This window comes from Balaenoptera physalus, assembly GCF_965194825.1.
Source record: "Balaenoptera physalus genome assembly, chromosome: 14".
Taxonomy (NCBI): Eukaryota; Metazoa; Chordata; class Mammalia; order Artiodactyla; family Balaenopteridae; genus Balaenoptera; species Balaenoptera physalus.
This window is the reverse complement of record NC_138893.1, coordinates 37,790,156-37,811,548: the sequence shown is the minus strand read 5'-3', so window position 1 is coordinate 37,811,548 and position 21,393 is coordinate 37,790,156. Positions and strand designations below refer to the sequence as shown.

At 34.9% G+C, this 21,393-nt stretch overlaps 1 protein-coding gene across 11 annotated transcripts in view; it reads left to right on the top strand.

Annotated features, from left to right (window-relative positions):
- ATRNL1 (attractin like 1) overlaps positions 1 to 21,393 on the top strand; it is a 715,591-nt gene that overhangs the window by 161,944 nt on the left and 532,254 nt on the right. For all 11 annotated transcript variants that reach the window (XR_014253040.1, XR_014253041.1, XR_014253042.1 and 8 more), the window contains exon 18: positions 6,797 to 7,015. Coding sequence is in view for 8 of the 11 variants with exons in the window: in XM_082423366.1 (XP_082279492.1) it covers positions 6,797 to 7,015 (219 nt within the window). In the remaining 3 variants the exon portion in view is untranslated. The remainder of the gene's footprint in view (positions 1 to 6,796; positions 7,016 to 21,393) is intronic.

Genomic DNA, 21,393 nt, shown 5'->3' with positions numbered 1-21,393 from the left:
CTTTCTGATATTTCATTGTTAGTGTAAAGAAATGCAACAGATTTCTATATGTTAATTTTGTATCCTGCTTCCTTGCTGAATTCATTTATTAATTCTAATAGTCTTTGTATGGAGTCTTTAGGGTTCTCTATATATATAGCGTACACTGTCATCTGCAAATAATGGCAGTTTTATGCCTTTCTTTCCAATTCTTGTCTGATTGCTGTGGCTAGGGCTTCCAATACTATGTTGAGTAGAAGTGGTGAAAGTGAGCATACTTGTCTTGTTCCTGAATTTAGTGAGAAGGCTTTCAGCTTTTCAACATTGAATATTATTTTGGCTTTTGGTTTGTTGTAAATGGCTTTTATTATGTTGGGATATGTTCTCTCTATACCCAGTTTAGTGAGGGTCTTTATCATGAATGGATGTTGAATTTTATCAAATGCTTTTTCTGCGTGTATTGAAATGATCATGTGGTTTTTGTCTTTTCTTTTGTTGATCGGGTGTATGACATTGATTGACTTGTGTATGTTGAACCATCCTTGCAACCCTGGAATGAATCTAACTTGATCATGGTGTATGATTCATTTTATGTATTGTTGGATTCAGTTTGCTATTTTTTTGAGGATTTTCGCCTCTGTAGTCATCAAAGATATTGGCCTGTAATTTTCTTTTTTTATAAGTCTTTGTCTGGTTTTGGTATCAGAGTGATGGTGGCTTCATAGAATGACTTTGGGAGTGTCCCTTCCCTTCAGTCTTTTGGAATGGTTTGAGGAGGATGGGTATAAATTCTTCTTTTAATGTTTGGTAGACTTCCCCAGTGAAGCTGTCTGGTCCTGGACTTTAGTTTGCAGGGAGTTTTTGTTTTGTTTTGTTTTGTTTTGTTTTTACAGATTCTATTTTACTTCTAGTGATCAGTCTATTCAAATTATCTGTTTCTTCTTGCCTCAAATTTGGTAGGCTGTATATTTCTAGAAACTTTTCCATTTCATGTAGGTTGTCCAGTTTGTTGGCATATAACTCTTCATATTTTTATGCCTTTTTCTTTTATTCTCTTATGACTTTTTGTATTTCTGCAGTGTCAGTTGTTACTTCTCCTCTTTCACTTCTTATTTTGTTTATTTGGGTCCTCTCTCTTTTCTTCCTGGTGAGCCTGGCTAGAGGTTTTCAGTTTTATCTTTGTGAAAAACCAGCTGTTGGTTTTATTGATCTTTTCTCTTGTTTTTTGATTTCTATTTTATTTATTTCCTCTCTGATCTTTATTTCCTTCCTTCTGCTGACTATAGGTTTTGTTTATTCTTCTTCTTCTAATTCTTTTAGGTGGTAGGTTAGGTTGTTTATTTGAGATTTTTCTTGTGTCTTGAGGAAGGCCTGCATTGCTATGAACGTCCTGCTTAGGACTGCTTTTGCTGCCTCATGGATTTTGTAAGGTTGTGTTTTTATTGTCATTTGTCTTGAGGTATTTTCTGATTTCCTCTTTGATTTCATCATTGACCCATTGGTTTTTTTAATAGCATGCCTTTTAGTCTTCGTGTGATCCTTTTTCCCCCATTTTCCTTTCTGTGGTTGATTTCTAGTTTCATACCATTGTGGTCAGAAAAGATGCTTGAAATAATTTCTATCCTGTTAAATTTGTTGAGGCTTCTTTTGTATACTAGTATGTGGTCTATTCTAGAGAATGTTCTATGTGTGCTTGAAAAGAATGTGTATTTTGGTCTTTTTGAATGTAGTGTCCTGTAGATATCAATTAAGGCCAACTGTTTTATTGTGTCATTTAGGGTCTCTGTTGCCTTATTGATTTTCTGTCTGGAAGATCTGTCCATTGATGTCAGTGGGGTGTTAAAAATCTCCTACTATCATTATTTTTCTCTTAATTTCTGACTTTATGTCTCTTAGTATTTGTTTTATGTACTTAGGTGCTTGTATATTGGGTGCATATATATATTAATGAGTATGATGTCCTCTTCTTGGATTGATCCCTTTGTCATTATATAGTGTCCTTCTTTGTCTGTCTTTATGGACTTTCTTTTAAAGTATTTCTTGTCTGATATGAGCATTGCTGCCCCCACTTTCCTGTTGTTTCCATTTGCATGAAATATTTTTTTCCATCCCCTCACTTTCAATCAATATGTGTCTATATGCCATAAAGTGAGTCTCTTGTAGGCAGCATATTGTAGGTTCTTGTTTTTTAATCCAATCTGCCATTCTGTGTCTGTTGATTGGAGTATTTATTCCATTGACATTTAAGCTAATTATTGATAAATATGTATTTATTGCCATTTTAAACCTTATTTTCTAGTTGATTTTATAGTTCTTCTATGTTCATTTCTTCTTTTCATTTTTCCATTTATGATTTGATGGTTTCCTTTTGTATTATGTTGTTTCTTTTTCTTTTTTGTGAATCTACTGTATGTTTTTAATTTGTGATTATCCTGGTTTTAAAGTATGTTAACCCATAACTACATCTGTTTGCTTTAGACATAGTCATGTAAGTTCAAACACATTCTAAAAAATCTATAGTTTTGTACTCCCCTCCCCAACATTTTGTGATTTTGACGTTCTATCTTACATCTTCGTGTTTATCCTTTTGCTGTTAATTGTAGTTATAATCACTTCTAAAAAATTTTTTTGATTGTTTTTAAATGTATGTACTGGCTTATTTAAGTGATCAATCCTGTTATATTTTTGTCTTTCCTATTGTGATTTTCCCTTTCCTATAGATTCTTGCTTCTTTTCTATTTAGAGAAGACCTTTCAATATTTCTTTTAGGTTATGTTTAGTATTGCTGTATTCTTCTTGTTTTTGCTTGTCTGAGAAATTCTTTATCTCTTCTTTTATTCTAAATGATAAGCTTGCTGGGTAGCGTATCCTAGGTGGCTGGATTTTCCCTTGCAGGAAGTGCAGTGAGTGGCAGCTGTCAGCACTGGTCTGTCTGCACAGGTAGCTAGGGAGCCAGCAGGTGCATGCTCTTTCTGAGCAGAGTCCAGGCTCCTCCCAGCTCGCAGGGCGGCTTTTCAGGGCAAGGACCTGCCCGTGTGTACCCCCCCTCCTTCACAGGTTCCTCCCACAGGCCTTGGATCTGTCCTGATGCCCTTTTTTTTTTTTTTTTTTCCTGTCCTACCCAGTTACTTGGGGATCTTTCTTACAGCTTTGGTTGTATAAGAGATCTTCTGCCAGTTTCCAGTTAGTTTTCTGTGAAAACTATTCCACCTGTAGATGTATTTTTGATGTGTTTGTGCGGGGGGGGAGGTGAGCTCCACTTTGCCATCTTGATCCACCTACGAGCTTAATATCTCTTAAATTCACTTGTACTTTCCATCTCTTTGTTTGCTAAGTGAGATTCAGATATTTTTCCTTTTTTATGGTTTTTAAAAATTTGGGGCTTTTTATCTATTCAGAATGAATTTTTTTGAGAACCCGCCACTGTAAAAATTGTAACTGCATCTTTTGAAGGGTAAATTAAAAATGATTAGCTCTTTGAACACAGGTATGAATTGCATTTTTACCACTGCTGAACTAAATGATGATAACTGCTGCTGGTGGGATTGTCAGCTAGGCATGCACGGGTCACTTCTTCAGTCCTGCTTTGGCATCTCTTGTTTTTGATCTTTTGCTTCTTTTGTTTTCTTGATTGTTATAGAGGCTTATTTTCTACTTCTGCAGTTTGTTCCTTGAGCAGTTAGTCTAGTCTGCTGGATTTTTCATTTCCATAGGTCTTTTCTTTCACTGTTATGTCTATTGTCACATTTGCCTTCCCTGTGGCTATATATATAGCTCATTTGAACTGATGATGTCTAATAGCAGTTATTATTGTTCCATAGCTTTTAAAATTATATGCCCTGTGTATCCTTGTGGGGAAGAGGGGCATTTTACTTTGCCTCAAGGAGCCCTTGTGTCTTTTGGAAATAGTATTTACCTGGCAGTGACCCACTCCTTATGGAAAACAAGCTCCTTCTCTATTACATTTAATTCTTTTCCATGTTTTTAACCAACAAACATTGAAAGAAACTGCTGTAAATAGGCTTTTAGTAATGTAGTAGTAGGGTGTGCAGGAGGGGAAGTATTCTACAGTCCTATGATTACATCTCATTCTTTTGGTGAGCCTGTGCCCCATACTCTTCTGTGAACTTCACTTCACTAGTGCTTCTCAGTCTTTTTTTCCATTCTTAGGTGGTACAGCATGGCTGGAGGGAGCTGGAGTTGTATACTTCTCTTCTCCCCACATGAAAGACTAGAGCAGGTTAGAGTTGGTTATTTCCCTTTAGCCAGGTCAGTTCTGATAAAACCACAGCAGTTTAGGCTCTGTTAAATTGTTTCTCCAGGCCTTGGTAAGAAAAACAGTGCTCTGGCATATCTCAAAATTGTTCCTTTTCCCCTCCCATGCTGGAAGCACAAAGGGGTTTTTCTTCGATATTCACCGTGAGGACCTGTTAGAATTAATCTTTCAAAGAGCCAAAAATAAATAAAATAAAATAAAATAAAAATAATTGCTCTAATTACTTATAGCTCATACATAGTCTTCAGACTACCCATACCCTACTCAAAATAGCACAGCCTACAAAAGCTTTCCTATATTATTGTTTTCCATAAGAAAAGAATAAATATTAGAGTCTTTCAGTTTTTTAGTCTCCATTACAAACTAAAGAATGAATATTCTGTTAATTTTTCAGCAATGCATGTTGCTCTCCACTCTTGAGCAATAACTAAACCAACATTACCTTTTGTAATAGTTTCATACCTAAAATAAAACATAAGAGAATAGAACGTTGCTCTGAATATGACATTTTGTAACTCATTATTAAAGCCTAAAGTCTAATAGATAAAGACACCATTAATAGTTTGTCATTCAGTCAGTGTAAGAAAGGCAGGATTCTTTCATCTAAGATTTACCCAGTTGTTTGAAAAGCAATAACAGGTATGTTGTGTTTGAAAACAGTTTAGGTTTAATTGTACATTATGCTTCTTCAAGACATTTGATTGGTTATCTTTCCTTAAAAAGGTAATCCTAAAATAAATTTTATTTTCCTAGGAGATATCTATAGACTATAAATATAAAGCCTAGATTTATTTTGGGTGCGACCTAGTAAAGATTTACTTCAATTCATCACATGATAGTAAATAATTAAAATGTCAAGATAGCATACCTAATTTGATATTTTACATTGTTCCCCATTGATTTCATAGCAACCCAATATAGTTTTGAAGACAATTAGAATAATCTAGTCAATGATACTGTGGGCTAGCTACAATCGTAGATAAAAGAGAAATATTTCACAGCAAAAAGTCTAAGGAGGAGTATGGTAATATATAAAATGTTCAGTTATCTAAGGATATTTTAAATGAAGTGCCATTTAACACCATTTACTGCTTAAAAAATTTTTCAAAAAGAAGTATGTTCATGTCACTGAATTATTTATCTACAGGGTTAACATTAATGACTTGTGTTCAATGACTCAAAGAATATTCTTCCTTTTAAATTTATTATCAAGGAAATATAGGAGATGGTACTCATTCTTCACTTTCTTGCATCCAGTCTGTGAAATGCTCAGCACTGAAAAAATTCATAACAACAAATCATACTGTAATTGATGAATTCTTTAATCCAGTATTGTATTATCCCTGCATAGCCTACTATATTGAGTGCCTGATATTCACTGAGAAGCTTGCACTATTCTTATTTGCAGCTTTCTGAGGAACATTTCTGTTTCCAGTAATATTAAAACACTGAGTGGCAGTTAAGTTATTACCACGACAAAAATGAAATTGAGACTGTCAGAAATCTACCGTTTTAAAAAAAAAAAAAAAAAAAGAAATCTACCGTTTTTTTTTTCCTTTGAAGTTTTTCTAGCATGCCATTAGAAGGCATCATTCATGGTACTTGGTACCTATGCATTATCTTATATGGGTAAACAATTCCCAAGACAGTGTACCTTTGCTAGCAAAACATCAGTGAAACTAATTTTAAAAAGTCTCAGCCTGATATAAGGTACTATTATTGTGAATTAAAAATATGAAACATCACATAGCAGCTATTATGACTATTATGGCAGACTGTAATATGTTCATCCTTGGAAAAGACATCACAGTATTCCCAGGCTTAGTTGAGGCTCACAGTCTATACATTAGTTAAACAAAAAAAGGTTGAGCTTCAGTGAGTGATTCTTGAGGTGATATTCTGAAAGTCAAGAGAGAGCCTGTCCTGCTGGTTGCCTGCTAAGGCAGAGTATCCAGTTTCCATATTCCCATTCAGTTTGGCTCTTCGAGTGAGATTGCTGTTAAACATCACATGGCAGGCAAATGCTAGTATCTTGGACCCTTGGGAAGAGCATTGTCCATGAGAGGCAGTCCAGCTGGGTTCAGCTATCCCGGGGAGTGGGTAAGCATGACTTACACTGGACGTTCACAGGAAGATGCAGATTTTTTCCTTGAAGGCCCTCCCTAGGCACAACAAGAACAACTAACATTGCTCTATATCACAGACAATGTTGTCTGTAGGCCCCTGGATCAGTTCCCAAAAGGTCTTAATACTGGCAAAGTTCTCAGGAGTGTTTAAATGCTGACTTCGTTTTTCTCCATGTCATGGTACCACACCTTTATTCACCCTCAAGTCAGTCCATTCATCTCCTCTTTGTTCATAATGTATGTTTTATTTGCTTTTGAAGTAATTACTGTCTCTTATTACATAAAATGTTTACGTTAACGATAGATGACTTTTTACTGTCTTTTTTCAGATCATATTTATTTTTCCATTAGCTTGCAATTCTATTTGAATATAAAGTCATATAACATACTTGTTAATGATGTTCCTACCATGCAGCTCAAAATTGTTCTGGATTGAGAACCTGTGGACAATGTTTGGAACAGCCTGGGTGTGGCTGGTGCAACGATCCTAGTAATACAGGAAGAGGACACTGCATTGAAGGGTCTTCCCGGGGACCAATGAAGCTTGTTGGAATGCATAATAATGAGATGGTTCTTGACACCAGTGTTTGTCCTAAAGAGAAGAACTATGAGTGGTCCTTTATCCAGTGTCCAGGTAATAAAAATGTGATGAAAGCAATTTTAACTTCTGCTCAAGGACACCAAGAATTACTTTCCTTTCTTATAATAAAGATTTAGAGAAAAAAAAAAAACAATGAAAATGAGACTCAAATTTAAAGGATTAAAAAAATTCTTTCCTATATCCATGTTTGTTGTATAGGTGGTATTATGTTTGGAATCATTAAACAGGCTGACCAGATGCATGGTATATAATTGTTAGATTTGGTTTCATGTGAACTGTTAAAAGGAAAAGAAATATTGGTTTCATACCAAATTTCTATACTGTAGTGTAGTCTTTTATTGTTTATAATATTATACTATCTTAGAATTCAAAGGCAACTCAGAGGATCCAGTCAAGCTAAGTACGGGAATATTTTGTATAATATCCATGATAGAGTCATTTGACCCTTGGTATTTGGTCCCATTCAATTTTGAAGGTCAGTAAAGTTTTTCGAGTTTTTAAAATAGGGAGTCTCTTCTTATATGGAATAAAATCAACCTTCTTGAAAAATTAATTTATTCAGTATATTTTTATTGAGTGCCTACTATGTGCAAAGAGTGTTTTACGTGCTAGAGACATAACAATGAAAAAAGTAGACTAAGATCACTGCATTAATTGAGCCTGTATTCGAATTGAAATTAATAAAATTAATTATACACACATACATATGTATATGAAGTTAGGTGGTGATAAGTGCTATTAAATAAAGCAAGGAAGGGGAATAAAGCTTGCAATTTAAAAGAGTGGTAAGAGAAGCTCTCACTTAGAAGTAATGGTTAATAAACACCTCAAGTAGATGAGGGAGTGAATCATGTGGCTGTCTGGGGAAAGAGTGTTCCAGAAGACACAAAGACTTGAGTGAGATAGTTTATTTACGAGATGAACCTAGGAAGCACAATTGAGGGAATAGGAGTTTCAAAGACGGGAGAAAAACCAATAATATGTACATGATTAGGCTGGCTACTATACTGGGAAATTTGAACTCAGACCCACTAGGGACCTATGAAGAGCTATGCAGAATGCTCCTCAGAGTTAACCCTCAGGGATTGGGGGTGGGGGGGGAATTTATCCACTAACTCTCTTCCACTGATGGTTGAGTGATGCCTCTGGGAGTATTGTACTTCTGAGCTGCACCAGCATGTCTGATTAATAGCTTATCATGATACCAGTGAACATTCTGAGGCAAAAGAGTGGGGAGATGCTGCAGAACTTGCTTTAGGTGAGGCACTGACAGTGTATTGCACTGAAACCAGATGGACTGAGGGAATGTGGTACTTCTACGTAAACTTTGGAATATATGAAAACCAAGAAGAGGGACAAACTATTGATTCATACAACGACATGGCTGAATCTTAAATACCTTTTACTTAGTGAAAGAAACCAGACCAAAAGGCTACATATTGCACTATGGAGATGGAAAAGAGATCAGTTATTTGCCAGAAGTAGTAAAGGTAGGGATTGCCTTCAAGGGGACCTCATAATGGAATTTTTTGTGCTGTGGAACTGTTCTTTATGACACTGTGGTAGTTCATAATGACTCTATGCATTTGTCAAACCATACTGTATACCACAAAGAATGAACTTTCCTGACGGCAAATTAAAAAAAAAAGTCAACCAGCATGTCAGGGGATCCCATAAGGGAATGCAAACTGTGACAAATAAATTTAACTGTATTACAAATGCCATAACCTCATCAAAATAATGAGCGGACCTAAGTAACCTTGGAAAACAGTGTTTTGGCTGGATACTGTAAAACTAAAGAAAAAAACCTACATAAACATTATATTCTGATTGGTAAATTTGTTTCTCACATAGTACAGATTAACAATTCTAACAATACTTTATATGTTTAGTAGGTTTGGACAAATATATAAATTAATTGTGTTTAATGTGAGCCAGGTTTCCCACTGTCACAGAAGGACGTAGACATAGAGAATGGACTTGAGGACACGGGGTGGGAGGGGGAAGTTGAGGCAAAGTGAGAGTAGCATCGACATATATACACTACCGAATGTAAAATAGTTAGCTAGTGGGAAGCAGCCGCATAGCACAGGGAGATCAGCTCCGTGCTTTGTGATGACGCATAAGGAGGATGAGAGGGAGGCTCAAGAGGGAGGGGATATGGGGATATATGTATGCATCTGGCTGATTCACTTTGTTGTACAACAGAAGCTAACACAGTGTTGTGAAGCAATTATACTCCAATGAAGATCTATTAAAAAAACATGCAAAGAGTGAAGACTGTAAAGAACCCTGTGGGGAATTCCCTGGCGGTCCAGTGGTTAGGACTCTGAGCTTCCACTGCAGGGGCCACGGATTCGATCCCTGGTTGGGGAACTAAGATGCCACATGCCGTGCGGCATGGCCAAAAGAAAAAAAAAAAGAAAAGAAACGAAAGAAAAAAGAATCCTGTGGTACTGGTTTAGAGTATAAGCATGAATTCAAGTTTATTTTAATATTTAATATATATACGCAGAGGTATATATACATATATTTTCTAGCTCAGTTCTCCAAGAGGGCCTGGAAACCATGATGCCCCAGTAGCAGCGAGCACATTCAGTGCCCACAATCCTGGTTTCTAAATACCATTTTCCAATGAAAGGAACCAGGGCTCTCTGGAGTAACGGCTGGTTCTAGGGCTGGGGCAGGGAGAACACAAGGTGAACCTGAAGTATTGTTTAATGCCAGAAAGTAAGAAAGTGCTCAAAACAAAATAAAGGAGGATGGGAGCGTGTCAAAGGGACACAGCCAACCAGAAAGAGTTCTTAATGGGTCAAATCTGGGCAAAAAATAGTGATTGTATTGGATTGTAACCCAAAGAACATAATAACATATCCATGATTCTGTAGTGATTTAAGTGATTGAATAGATAATAAATGGGTGAGAATGGGTAAATATTCCTTACAGAAAATTCCAGATAATAAATGTAGAATGAATGAGGGAAATAAAAAACTGCTGTTAGAACTTACAGTAATAAGTGCCGTAAGAATAGTCTTCTTAAGAATGTTCAAATTAGTGGGTGAAACTTTAAGGAGAAAAAATATATTTGTGTAGCTTCGAAATATCTTCCTCAAAAATATTTATTCATTACTGTGGTGGTTTGAACATATGTCCACAAGTACCTTGACACTCATTCCCCGAGGAAGTGGAGCTTAATTTCTCTCCCCCTGAGTGTGAGTTGGACATGGTGACACTTGTAATGAATGGAGTGTGGATGTGGAAAAACTGTAACTTTACAGTGGAGGATGTAAGGCGACATCACCATAAACAAGTGATCAAGGTTAACACCACCAGTAATAAGTCATGTTAATATCACATTACCCCCTGATACGATGTGGTGAGAAGGGCACCTCACTTCTGTGGTATTCTTCCCCCAGATCTATAACCCGGTTTAGTCATCAGAAAACATCAGACAAAACGACATTGAAAGACATTTTACAAAATACTTGACCAGCCCTCTAGAAAAGAATCTGCTTCCAAGCGCATTCACATGTTGGCACAATTCAGTGCCTTGCAACTGTAGGGCTGAGGTGACTGTTTTCTAGCTGGCTGTCAGCCAGTGACCACTTCGGCTCTGAAAGAATGCTCACGTTCTCTCCCTCATCCCCCTTCCATCTCCAGAACTCGCATTGTCGAGTCTCGACAACCGAAATGGGATCACTCACACTTCGAATCTCCTTCAAGTAGAGACTAATGCCTTTTAAGGGATCATCTGACTGAGTCCATCCAGGACGATGTCCCTTTCTTAAAGCCAACTGTGCCATGTAACAACCTAATCATCAGAATGACTATCCCTTCATATGTTCAGGTCCCTACCACACTCAGGAGGAGGCCATTAGTGTTTGATTAAATACCTGAGGTACTATAACCCAGCTTCATCAACGCATAAGACTAACCATCATACCATACAGTTTACCCATTTATAGTGTATAACTGAATGGTTTTTAGTATATTCAGAGTTATACAACCATCACTACAGTCAGTTTAAAAACACTTTTTAACCACCCCCCACCCTTGCCAGCTATGGATTTACCTATCCTGAACATTTTATATAAATTGAGTCATATAGTTGTAGTCTTCTTCTACTGGCTTCTTTCACACTGCATAGTGTTTTCAAGGTTTATCCATGTTGTGGCATATAGCAGTGCTTCATTTCTTTTTATTACCAAATAATATTCCATTGTATGGCTATACTACATTTTGTTTATTCATTCATCATTTGATGAACATTTGAGTGTTTCTAATTTTTGGTTTTTAAAATAATGCATCTATGAATATGCATGTACAAGTTTATGTGTGGACATATTTTCGTTACCTTGGGAATGGAATACCTAGGTCATATGGTAACTATGTTTAACCTTTTGAGGAACTGCCTGACTGTTTCAAAGCTGCTGTGTTATTTTACATTTCCACCAACAGTGCATGAGGGTTACAATTACTCTACATCCTTGCCAACATTGCTTATTTCACATCGTTTTTTTTTTTTAATAGATCTTTATTGGAGTATAACTGCTTCACAATACTGTGTTAGTTTCTGTTGCACCACAAAGCGAATCAGCCATATGCATATATATGTCCCCACATCCCCTCCCTCCCATCCTCCCTATTCCACCCCGCTAGGGTCATCACAAAGCACGGAGCTGATCTCCCTGTGCTATGCTGCTGCTTCCCACTAGCTAACTATTTTACATTCGGTAGTGTATATATGTCGATGCTACTCTCACTTTGCCCCAGCTTCCCCCTCCCACCCCATGTCCTCAAGTCCATTCTCTGTGTCTACATCTTTATTCGTGCCCTGCAACTAGGTTCATCAGCGCCATTGTTTGTTTGTTTTTTTTAGATTCCATATATATACGTTAGCATACTGTATTTATTTTTTTCTTTCTGATTTACTTCACTCTCTGTGACAGACTCTAGGTCCATCCACCTCACTACAAGTAACTCAATTTTGTTTCTTTTTATCGCTGAGTAATATTCCATTCACATCATTTTGATTGTAGTCATCCTTGTGGGTGTGAAGTAGTATCGTTTCTTGTGTTTATTAGCTATTAGTATTTCTTCTTTTGAGAAATGTCTATCAGATTCTTTGCACATTGTTTAATTGGGGTATTTGTCTTTTTATTATTGAACTGTGAGGGTTCTTTATATATTCTGAATATGTCCCTTACTAAAGATTGATTTGCAATTATTTTCACCCATTCTGTGGGTTGTCTTTCACTTTCTTGATAGTGCCCTTTGAAGCACAAAAGTTTTTTTTTTAAGGAAATTTATTTATTTATTTATTTATTTTTGGCTGTGTTGGGTCTTCATTGCTGTGCGAGGGCTTTCTCTAGTTGTGGCAAGTGGGAGCTACTCTTCCTTGCGGTATGTGGGCTTCTCATTGCAGTGGCTTCTCTTGTTCAGGAGCATGGGCTCTAGGCGCGCAGGCTTCAGTAGTTGTGCCTCGCAGACTCTAGGACGCAGGCTCACTAGTTGTGGCGCGTGGGCTTAGTTGCTCTGCGGCATATGGTATCTTCCTGGACCAGGGATCGAACCCGTGTCTCCTGCACTGGCAGGTGGATTCTTAACCACTGTGCCATCAGGGAAGTCCCCACAAAAGTTTTAAATTTTCATGTTTTATCTGTTTTTTCTATTCTTTCTTGTGGTATTGGTTTCATGCCTGTGAAATCATGTATAATAAAAGATCCCAAAGGTTTTCACCTATATTTTCTCTTCAGACTTTAGTAGTTTTAGCTCTTACATTTAGGTCTTTGATCTGTTTTGAGTTAATTTTTGTGTGTGGTGTGAGATAGGGATCCAGCTTAATTCTTTTGTTCATGGCTATAAGCACCATTTGTTGAAAAGATGATTTTTTCCTTATTAAATTTATTTTAAATTTTGTTTATATTTTTTCATCATAGAAATTGAATTTTAGTCATTTTTATATTTTCCATTTCTCTCCTTCTTATGTTGATATTTTACTCTGTATTCTCGAGTATATGGGGCATACTTTTAATAGCTGTTTTAAAAATCCTTCTCTACTCATCCCAATTGGTATGCCATTTTTTTCTCTGTTTCTATTGGCGTGTGTATGTGTGTGTGTGTGTGTGTGTGTATATATATATATATATATATATATATATATTTAACTGATTATGGATCAAAATTTCCAGGTTGGCTATTTTTGGTGGTGTTATCCTGGACATTGTGATTTTTTTCTAGCTTATTCAATTTTGTTCTATTTCTTTAAGTGTGTTGGACTTTATTCTGGCATTCAGTTGTGTTACTTCAAAAACTGTTTTTAATATTTGTCATGGCCTGTACATAGCAGCCCTAAGTTCAGTGCTAATTTATTTCCACTACTAAGATAGTGCCTTTCTGTGTTCTCTATACAATGCTCTTTGTATTAAGAGGTCTCTCCACTTTGACTCTTGGGAGTATAAGCTATTCCCAGTCCTATGTGAGTTCCTGACATTGTTTTACTTACTTTTTTCTGATGGTTCTTTCTCCAGCTTCATAGAGTTTCACACTGTGTTCAGTTCATTATTTAACCAAAGATTCAAGGGGACCTGTCTATAGATTGCTGTGTGCAACTCTCTCTTCTCTAGTATTTTGCCCCACAAAGTCTAACCACCATGGCCTCCCTGAACTTTGCTCTTTGTTTCCTCAACTAAACGAGGGTTTGGGTTTTCCTTCCTGGGCTGCATCCTCAAATCTGCCTCCAGATAGCAAGCCAGGGCAGTCATATTTTGTCGTCTTTTTCTCAGGGATGCCATTCCTGAGCTGCCTGTTATACTTGAAAGTAGTTGTTTCATATATTTTGTTCAGTTTTCTTATGTTTACACTAGAGGTCAGTTCTCACAGCAGTTAAATCTTCATGAGCAGAAGTGTTAATCTTCTGTCTATGTGTTTTTATTTACAGTGAATCTCTTGTAAGCAGCATAAATGTCTTGTTTTTTATTGTTGTTGTTGATGTGTTTTTAAAATCTATTCTGATAATCTCTGTCATTTATCAAATTGTTTAGTCAATTTAGATTTAATATAATATTGGTAATATTGAATTTAGTCCTACCATCATGGTATCGATTTTAAAATTTCCTTTATTTTTTTCTCTGTTGTTTGTTCCTCCTTTTGCCTTTTTTTAGATTAATTGAGTGTTTTTAAAGTCCACTTTTATCACTTTTATTGGATTTTTAGCTATACCTCTTTTGTGTTTTTTTTAGTGACTGCTGTAGTGATTGTAATAGTCATCTTTATCTTATCACAGTCTACCTTGAATCAATATTATACTACTTCATGTATAAGGTAAGAATATTAAAAAAGTGTAATAATTCCATTTGCTCTTTTCCTGTCCTTTGTGTGATTACTGCCATATATTTTACTTCTATATATGTTATTAACCACACATTACATTATTTGTTTTACTTTAAAAAGACAATTTTCTTATAAAGAAATCATAATAATAAAAAAATCTTTCTATTTACCCATGTATTGACCATTTTCTGTGATCTTCATTTTTCCCTATTGATCTGAATTTCCTTTTGCTATAACATTTCTTCAGCTTGATGAACATTATGTAACATTTTAAAGTAGTGTGTTTCTCAAATGGGCTGTAAATTAGCTTTTATACATCTGAAAAAGTTTTTATTGTGTATGTGTGTGTCTTCATATTTGAAGGATATTTTTACTGATAATAGCATTTTAAGTTGACAGATATATTTTTTCAATAATTTGAAGATGTAATTTCCTTTTCTTCTGGCTTCTACTTTCTCTTAAGAATTCCTCTGTCAGTTTTATTGTTTCTCCTTTGAAAGTAATATGTCTTTTTCTTCCCTCTGACCTTTTAAAATATATTTTTTTCTTAGTTTTTGGATGTCAGCAATTTTAGTGTGATGTACCTAAGTATCATCTTTCTTTTTTTAATTGTGACATGTGTTTTTCATCATGTTTGTAAAGTTTTCTGCCATTATCTCTTCAAATATTGCATCTGTCCCACTGTGCCACTCTAGTCTGTATTTCTAAAAGTTTGATTCACTTATGTTAGGCTTTTTCACCATGTTCCTAAGTTTTCTTATTGTCTTGTCTGTATTTTATATCCTTGCACCTCCTCTGATCTATATTTTGTTTCACTAATTCTTTCTTTAAATGTTTCCAGTTTTCTCTTAAACCTATTTTTTAATTAGTTATTTTTATTTAACATAGCATGCGAGGTTCACTGTATTAAAACAGTTTTACACATGATTCTGCATCATCTATTTTGCTGAATTCCACTAGGCAGTTCTTCTGCCAGTCTCTCCTGATTTTTCTCTTGTGGTTCCATTTATCTGGCAGCTTGACTGGTTTTGGATGATCTCAGAATTCTTTACTCACACGTCTGGTGGTTTGAGCTGATTGCTTGATCTAGGGGTCCTCAGGCTGCAAATGATTGTTCTCTGCTGTATTTGGCCTATCATCCTCTGGTGGTGTAGACTGGCATGCTATACATAGTATGTTTAGAATAGAATTCCAAGAAGGAGAGAGCAGAGTATATATGCCTCTTGAGGCCTAAGCTTAAAATTTCCATACCATTACTTCTGAATTCCACTGTTCTGAAAAAGTCTTCATACCAATGCATGTTCAAAAGGTGGGAAAAAATTGTACTTTTTTGATGAGAGCAAGGATAAAGTAATATTATGAATTTTGTACATACAGAGATATGAAGAATTTGTGTAAATTATTTTTCAGCTCATCTAATTAGTTCTAACTACTTTGTTTATTGACTTATAACTCATATGATATAAAATCCTTCATTTTAAAGTGTACAATTCAGTGGTTTCTAGTATAGTCAGTAGGTATTCAACTATTACCATCATATAATTCCAGAACACTTTAATTACCCCAAGACAAAATTCCATACCCTTTAACAGTCACTACCTGTTCATCCTTCCCTCTAACACCTGAAAACCACTAATCTACTTTCTTTCTCTGTGTATTTGTCTATTCTGGACATTTCATTTAAATGCAGTCATATAATGTGTCTTTTAGTGTCTGACTTCTTTCACTTAGCATACGTTTTTAAGGTTCATCCATATTGTAGCATATGTCAGTCCTTTACTTCTTTTTATGGCTGAATAATATTAAATTGCATACCACATATCCATACTCATCAGTTGTTGGATCTTCAGCTTATTTCCACTCTTTTGCTGTTATGAATAGTGCTGCTATGAACATTTGTATGTAAGTTTTTGTGTAAACATGTTTTAATTTCTCTTTGGTATGTATCTAGGAGTTGATTTCTTAGTCGTATGATAAATGTATATTTAACCTTTTAAGGAATTGCCAGACTTTTTCCAGAGCTACTGTACTATTTTACATTTCTACCAGCAGTGTATTCTAATTACTCTCCTCACCAATATGGGTTAATACATCATTTTATTTATTATCGTCCTAGTTGATGTGAAGTGGTAGCTCTTTGTGGTTTTGTTTTGCATTTCCCTTATGACTTATGGTGTTCTTTTTATGTGCTTATTAGCTACTCATATACTTTCTATGGAAAATGTCTATTCAACTCATTCGCCCAGTTTTAAATTGAGGGTTTTTTTTTTAAATGGTAGAATTGTAAGAGTTATTTATGTGTTCTGGGTATGAGATCCTTATCAGACATATGATTCTCAAATATTTTCCACTGTTCTGTGGGTTGTCTCTTTACTTTCTTGACGGTGTCATTTGAGGCACAACATTTTTTTGATAATGTCTGGTATATCTTTTTTTTCTGTTAGTTGCTTAAGCTTTAGGTGCCATATATAAGAAACTGTCGCCTAATCCAAAGTCATGAGGATTTACATCTATATATTCTTCTAACATTTTTGTAATTTTAGCTCTTACCTTTAGGTTTTTGATCCTTTTTTAGTTAACTTTTATATATGGTGTGAAGTATGGGTCCAGATTTATCCTTCTGCATGTGAATATCAAGCTATCCCAGCACCATTTGTTGAAAAGACTATTTTCCCAGTTAAACTTCTTGACACCCTTGTTGAATATCAATTGACCATAGATGTATGGTATTATTTCTAGACCTAATTCTATTCCATGGTCTATATGTCTATCCTTATGACAATGGCACATGGTTTGATTACTGTAACTTTGAAGTAGGTTTTGAAATTGGGAAGTGTCAGTACTCCAACTCTGTTTTTCTTTATCAAGATTGTTTTGCCTAATCTGAGCCCTCTGTTTCTAAACATGAATTTTAGGATCTGCTTGTCTATTCCTGTAAAAAAAGTCTTTTGGAATTTGATAGCATTGAATTTGCAGATCAGTTGGGATGAATTGCTATCTTAATATTAAGTCTTCCAATCCATGAATACAGATGCCTTTTCATTAATTCCTTTTAACAATGTTTTGTAGTTTTCAATGTACAAATCTTGCATTTCTTTGGTTAAATGTATTGTTAAATGTTTTATTCTTTCTGATGCTATTGTATTTGGTATTGTTTTCTTAATTTCACTTTCAAACTTTTCAGTTTGTAAGTGTATAAAAATACAATAAAAAAGATTTTTCTACAATTGATCTGTAGCATTGTTGAAGACAATTATTAGATTAAATAATTTTTTTGGATTTCTTAGTTTTCTGTATGGAAGATTATGTCATCTGAAAGTAAAGTTAGTTTTCTTGTTTTTCAATCTGGTTGCCTTTCATTTCTTTTTCTTGCTTAATTGCCCTGTCCAGAACCTCCAGTGCAATACTGAATAGAAGTGACAAGTGAGGACAGTTTTGTCTTGTTCCAGACCTTAAAAAGAAAACTTTCAGTCTTTTACCATTAAATATGATGTTGGCTATGAAGTTTTTATACATGCCCTTTATGAGGTTAAGACAATTCCCTGCTATTCCTAGTTCGTTGAGTATTTTCCATCTGTTGAGATGATCTTGTGATCCACCCCCACCCTGCTTTATTTCTCTAAAAGTATGTTGTATTGATTGATTTTCATATATTTAAATAATCTTGCATTCCTGGGGTAAATGCAACTTAGTCATGGTGTATAATGCTTTTATATTCTAGTGGATTCAGTTTGCTAGTATTTTGTTGAGAAGTTTTGTAGCTATAATCAGAAGAGGTATTGGTCTGGCATCATCGTTTCTTGTGATAAGTTTGTCTTGTCTTTGTATTAGGTTAATACTGGCCTCATAGAATGAGTTAGGAAGTCTTCCCTTTGCTTCTGTGTTTTGGAAATATTTGTGAATAATTGTTGTTAATTCTCCTTAGCTGTTTGGTAGAATTCATGAATTAAGCCAGTTGATCTTGGGCTATACTTTTTCTGGTGCTTTGTTGATTACTAACTCAGTCTTTTTATTGTTATAGCCTGTGCCTATTTTCTGTTTCTCCTCTAGTAAGTCTTGGTAGTTAGTATCTTTCTAAGAATCTCCCCTATCATCTAGGTTATCTAATTTATTGGCATACAGTTGTTCATAGTATTTCCCTATAGTCCTTTTCCCCAGTCTTTGTCAGTTGTATGTCTCATCTTTCATTCCTGATTTTAATAATTTGTGTCTTCGTATATTTCTTTGTTAGCCTAGCTAAAGCTTTGTTGATTTTGTTGCACATTACAAAGAACAGTTTGTATTTGGCCTTATTGATTTTCTTTATTGTTTTCCTACTCTGCATTTTATTTATTTTCACTCTAATCTTTATTATTTCCTTTCTTCTGCTTGCTTTGAGTTTAGTTTTCTATTAATTTTTTAATTTATTAAGGTGCAAAGTTGGTTGATATGAGACCTTTTCTCTTTTTTAATGTAGGCTTTTACAGCCATAATTTTTTTTTCTGAGCAATGTTTTGCTGCATCCTGTAAGTTTTGGTATATTATGCTTTATTTTAATATACCTGAAAGTAATTTTTAATTTTCCTATGATTTGTTTTTTGATCCATTGGTTATTTAGGAATGTGTTGCTTAATTTCCACAATTTGTGATTTTCCCAAATTTTCTGTTATTGATTTCTAATTTTATTCAATTGTGGTTAGAGAACATACTTTATATGACTTCAGTCCTTTTAAATTTATTGTGGTTTGTTTTATGACCTAGTATATTATCTATCCTGAAGAGTTTTTTATGTGCACTTAAGAAGAATGTATATTCTGCTGCTGTTATGTGGATTTTTCTATTTATGTCTGTTTGGTCCAGTTGGTTTATAGTGTTGTCCAAGTCTTCTAATCCCTTGCAGATCATCTATCTAGTTGTTTGATTCATTATTGAAAGTGAGGTATTGACGTCTCCAACTATTTTTGTTGAATTCTTTATTTCTGTTTTAATTTCTGTCGGTGTTTGCTTCATGTAGTTTGAGGCTCTGTTAGATGCATGTATGTTTACAATTTTTATATCTCATCGATGGATTGTCCTTTTTATCATTATAAAATGTCCCTCTTCATCTTCAGTAACATTTTAAAAGTCTATCTGATATTTCTATAGCCATTCCATCTTTCTTGTGGTTGCTGTTTGTATGCTATATCTTTTTTCATCCATTCATTTTCAATCTCTTTGTGTATTTAGGTGTGTCTCCTATGAAGGGTACATAGTTAGATCTTTGTCTTTTATCTGGTCTGTCTTTTCTGCCTTTTGATTAAATCATTTGATGTATTCACATTTAATGCTATTTTTGATGCAGTTGGATTTATGTGTGTTATTTTATTTTTTCCCCTGTATAGCATGAATTTTCTGTTCTTCCACTCTTCATTTGTTTACTTTTTTGCAGTAAGTGAATATTTTCTATTATAACATTTTAATTTTTAATGATTTTTCATTATATTTTATGAGTTATTTTCTTTCTTTTTTAAAATAAATTTATTTATTTATTTTTCGGCTGCGTTGGGTCTTCTTTGCTGTGTGTGGGCTTTCTGTAGTTGCGGCGAGCAGGGGCTACTCTTCATTGTGGTGTGCGGGCTTCTCATTATGGTGGCTTCTCTTGTTGCAGAGCATGGGCTCTAGGTGCGCGGGCTTCAGTAGTTGTGGCACTCGGACTCAGTAGTTGTGGCTCATGGGCTGTAGAGCGCAGGCTCAGTAGTTGTGGTGCATGGGCTTAGTTGCTCCGTGGCATGTGGGATCTTCCCGAACCAGGGCTTGAACCCGTGTCCCCTGCATTGGCAGGCGGATTCTTAACCACTGCACCACCAGGGAAGTCCATGAGTTATTTTCTTAGTGGTTACTCCAGGGTTTACCATATATAGCTTATCTTATTAAAATATGCTTCAGATTTATAACAACTTAATTCCAGTGAGATGAAATAATGTTACTCATATAGGTCTAGTCTCTTTCTTCCCTTTTTGTGGTATTGTTATATGTATTACATCTGTATATGTTGCAAACCTAACAGTCCATTTTTATAGTTATTATTTATATAATTTTATGTCTTTTAAAGAATCTGAGGAAAAAAAGGAGGATGAGTATGTGCTTATAACTTTTGTTATATTAATCTTTGTATTAACCATTTTTGGTTTTCTTTGTTTGTTCCTGTGGATCTTTGTTTACCATCTAGTAATACCATGTCATATACTTAGCCCAATATAGATTTTCTCTGATACACTTCCTCTGTGGTGTTATTGGGGAATACATTACGTTTTATGTTTTATAGGCCCAACAATACTATTTTTTATATCATTTAAAATACAATCTTTAAAAATCATGTAAAAGAAGAAAGGAGACAAAAGATATATTTTTACTGTCTTTTATAATGACAGTTCTGTTATTGGTGCTCTTTGTTTTATTTTGTGGAGTTAAATTACTATCTGGTGTCACATGCTTTCTTCTTGAAGAGCTTCCTTTAGTATTTCTTGTAAGGCATATCTGCTGACAGTGAATTCTCTCAGTTTTTGTTTATCTGTGAATGTTTCACTTTAATTTTTGAAGAGCAGTCTCGGTGGATAGAATATTTTTGGTTGACAGTTTTATTTTCAGGACTTTGAATATATTATCCCACTGCCTACTGACCCCCATTTTTCCTGATTAAAAGCCAGTTATTAATCTTATTGGGATTTTTTTAGGTGAGGAGTCATATTTTCTCTTGCTGCTTTCAAGATTTTCTACTTGTTTTTGGCTTTTATTGCTTTTATTATAATGTATTTATCGATCTCTTCATGTTTATTGTACTTAAATTTTGTTAAGCTTCTTGGATGTGTAGATTAACATTTTTATCAAATTTGGGGATTTTTCAGGAATATTTCTTCAAATAAATTTTAGCTTTCTTTCTCTCTCTACTATCTTTCGAACACTCCCATTACACATAAGTTGGTGCACTTAATGGTGTCCTGCATTTAACTGAGGCTCTGTTTATTTTTCTTCATTCTATTGTCTCTCTGTACTTCAGCTTCCATGGTCTCTACTGATCTTTCTTCAAATTTGCTAATTCTTCTGCCAGTTCAAATTTACTG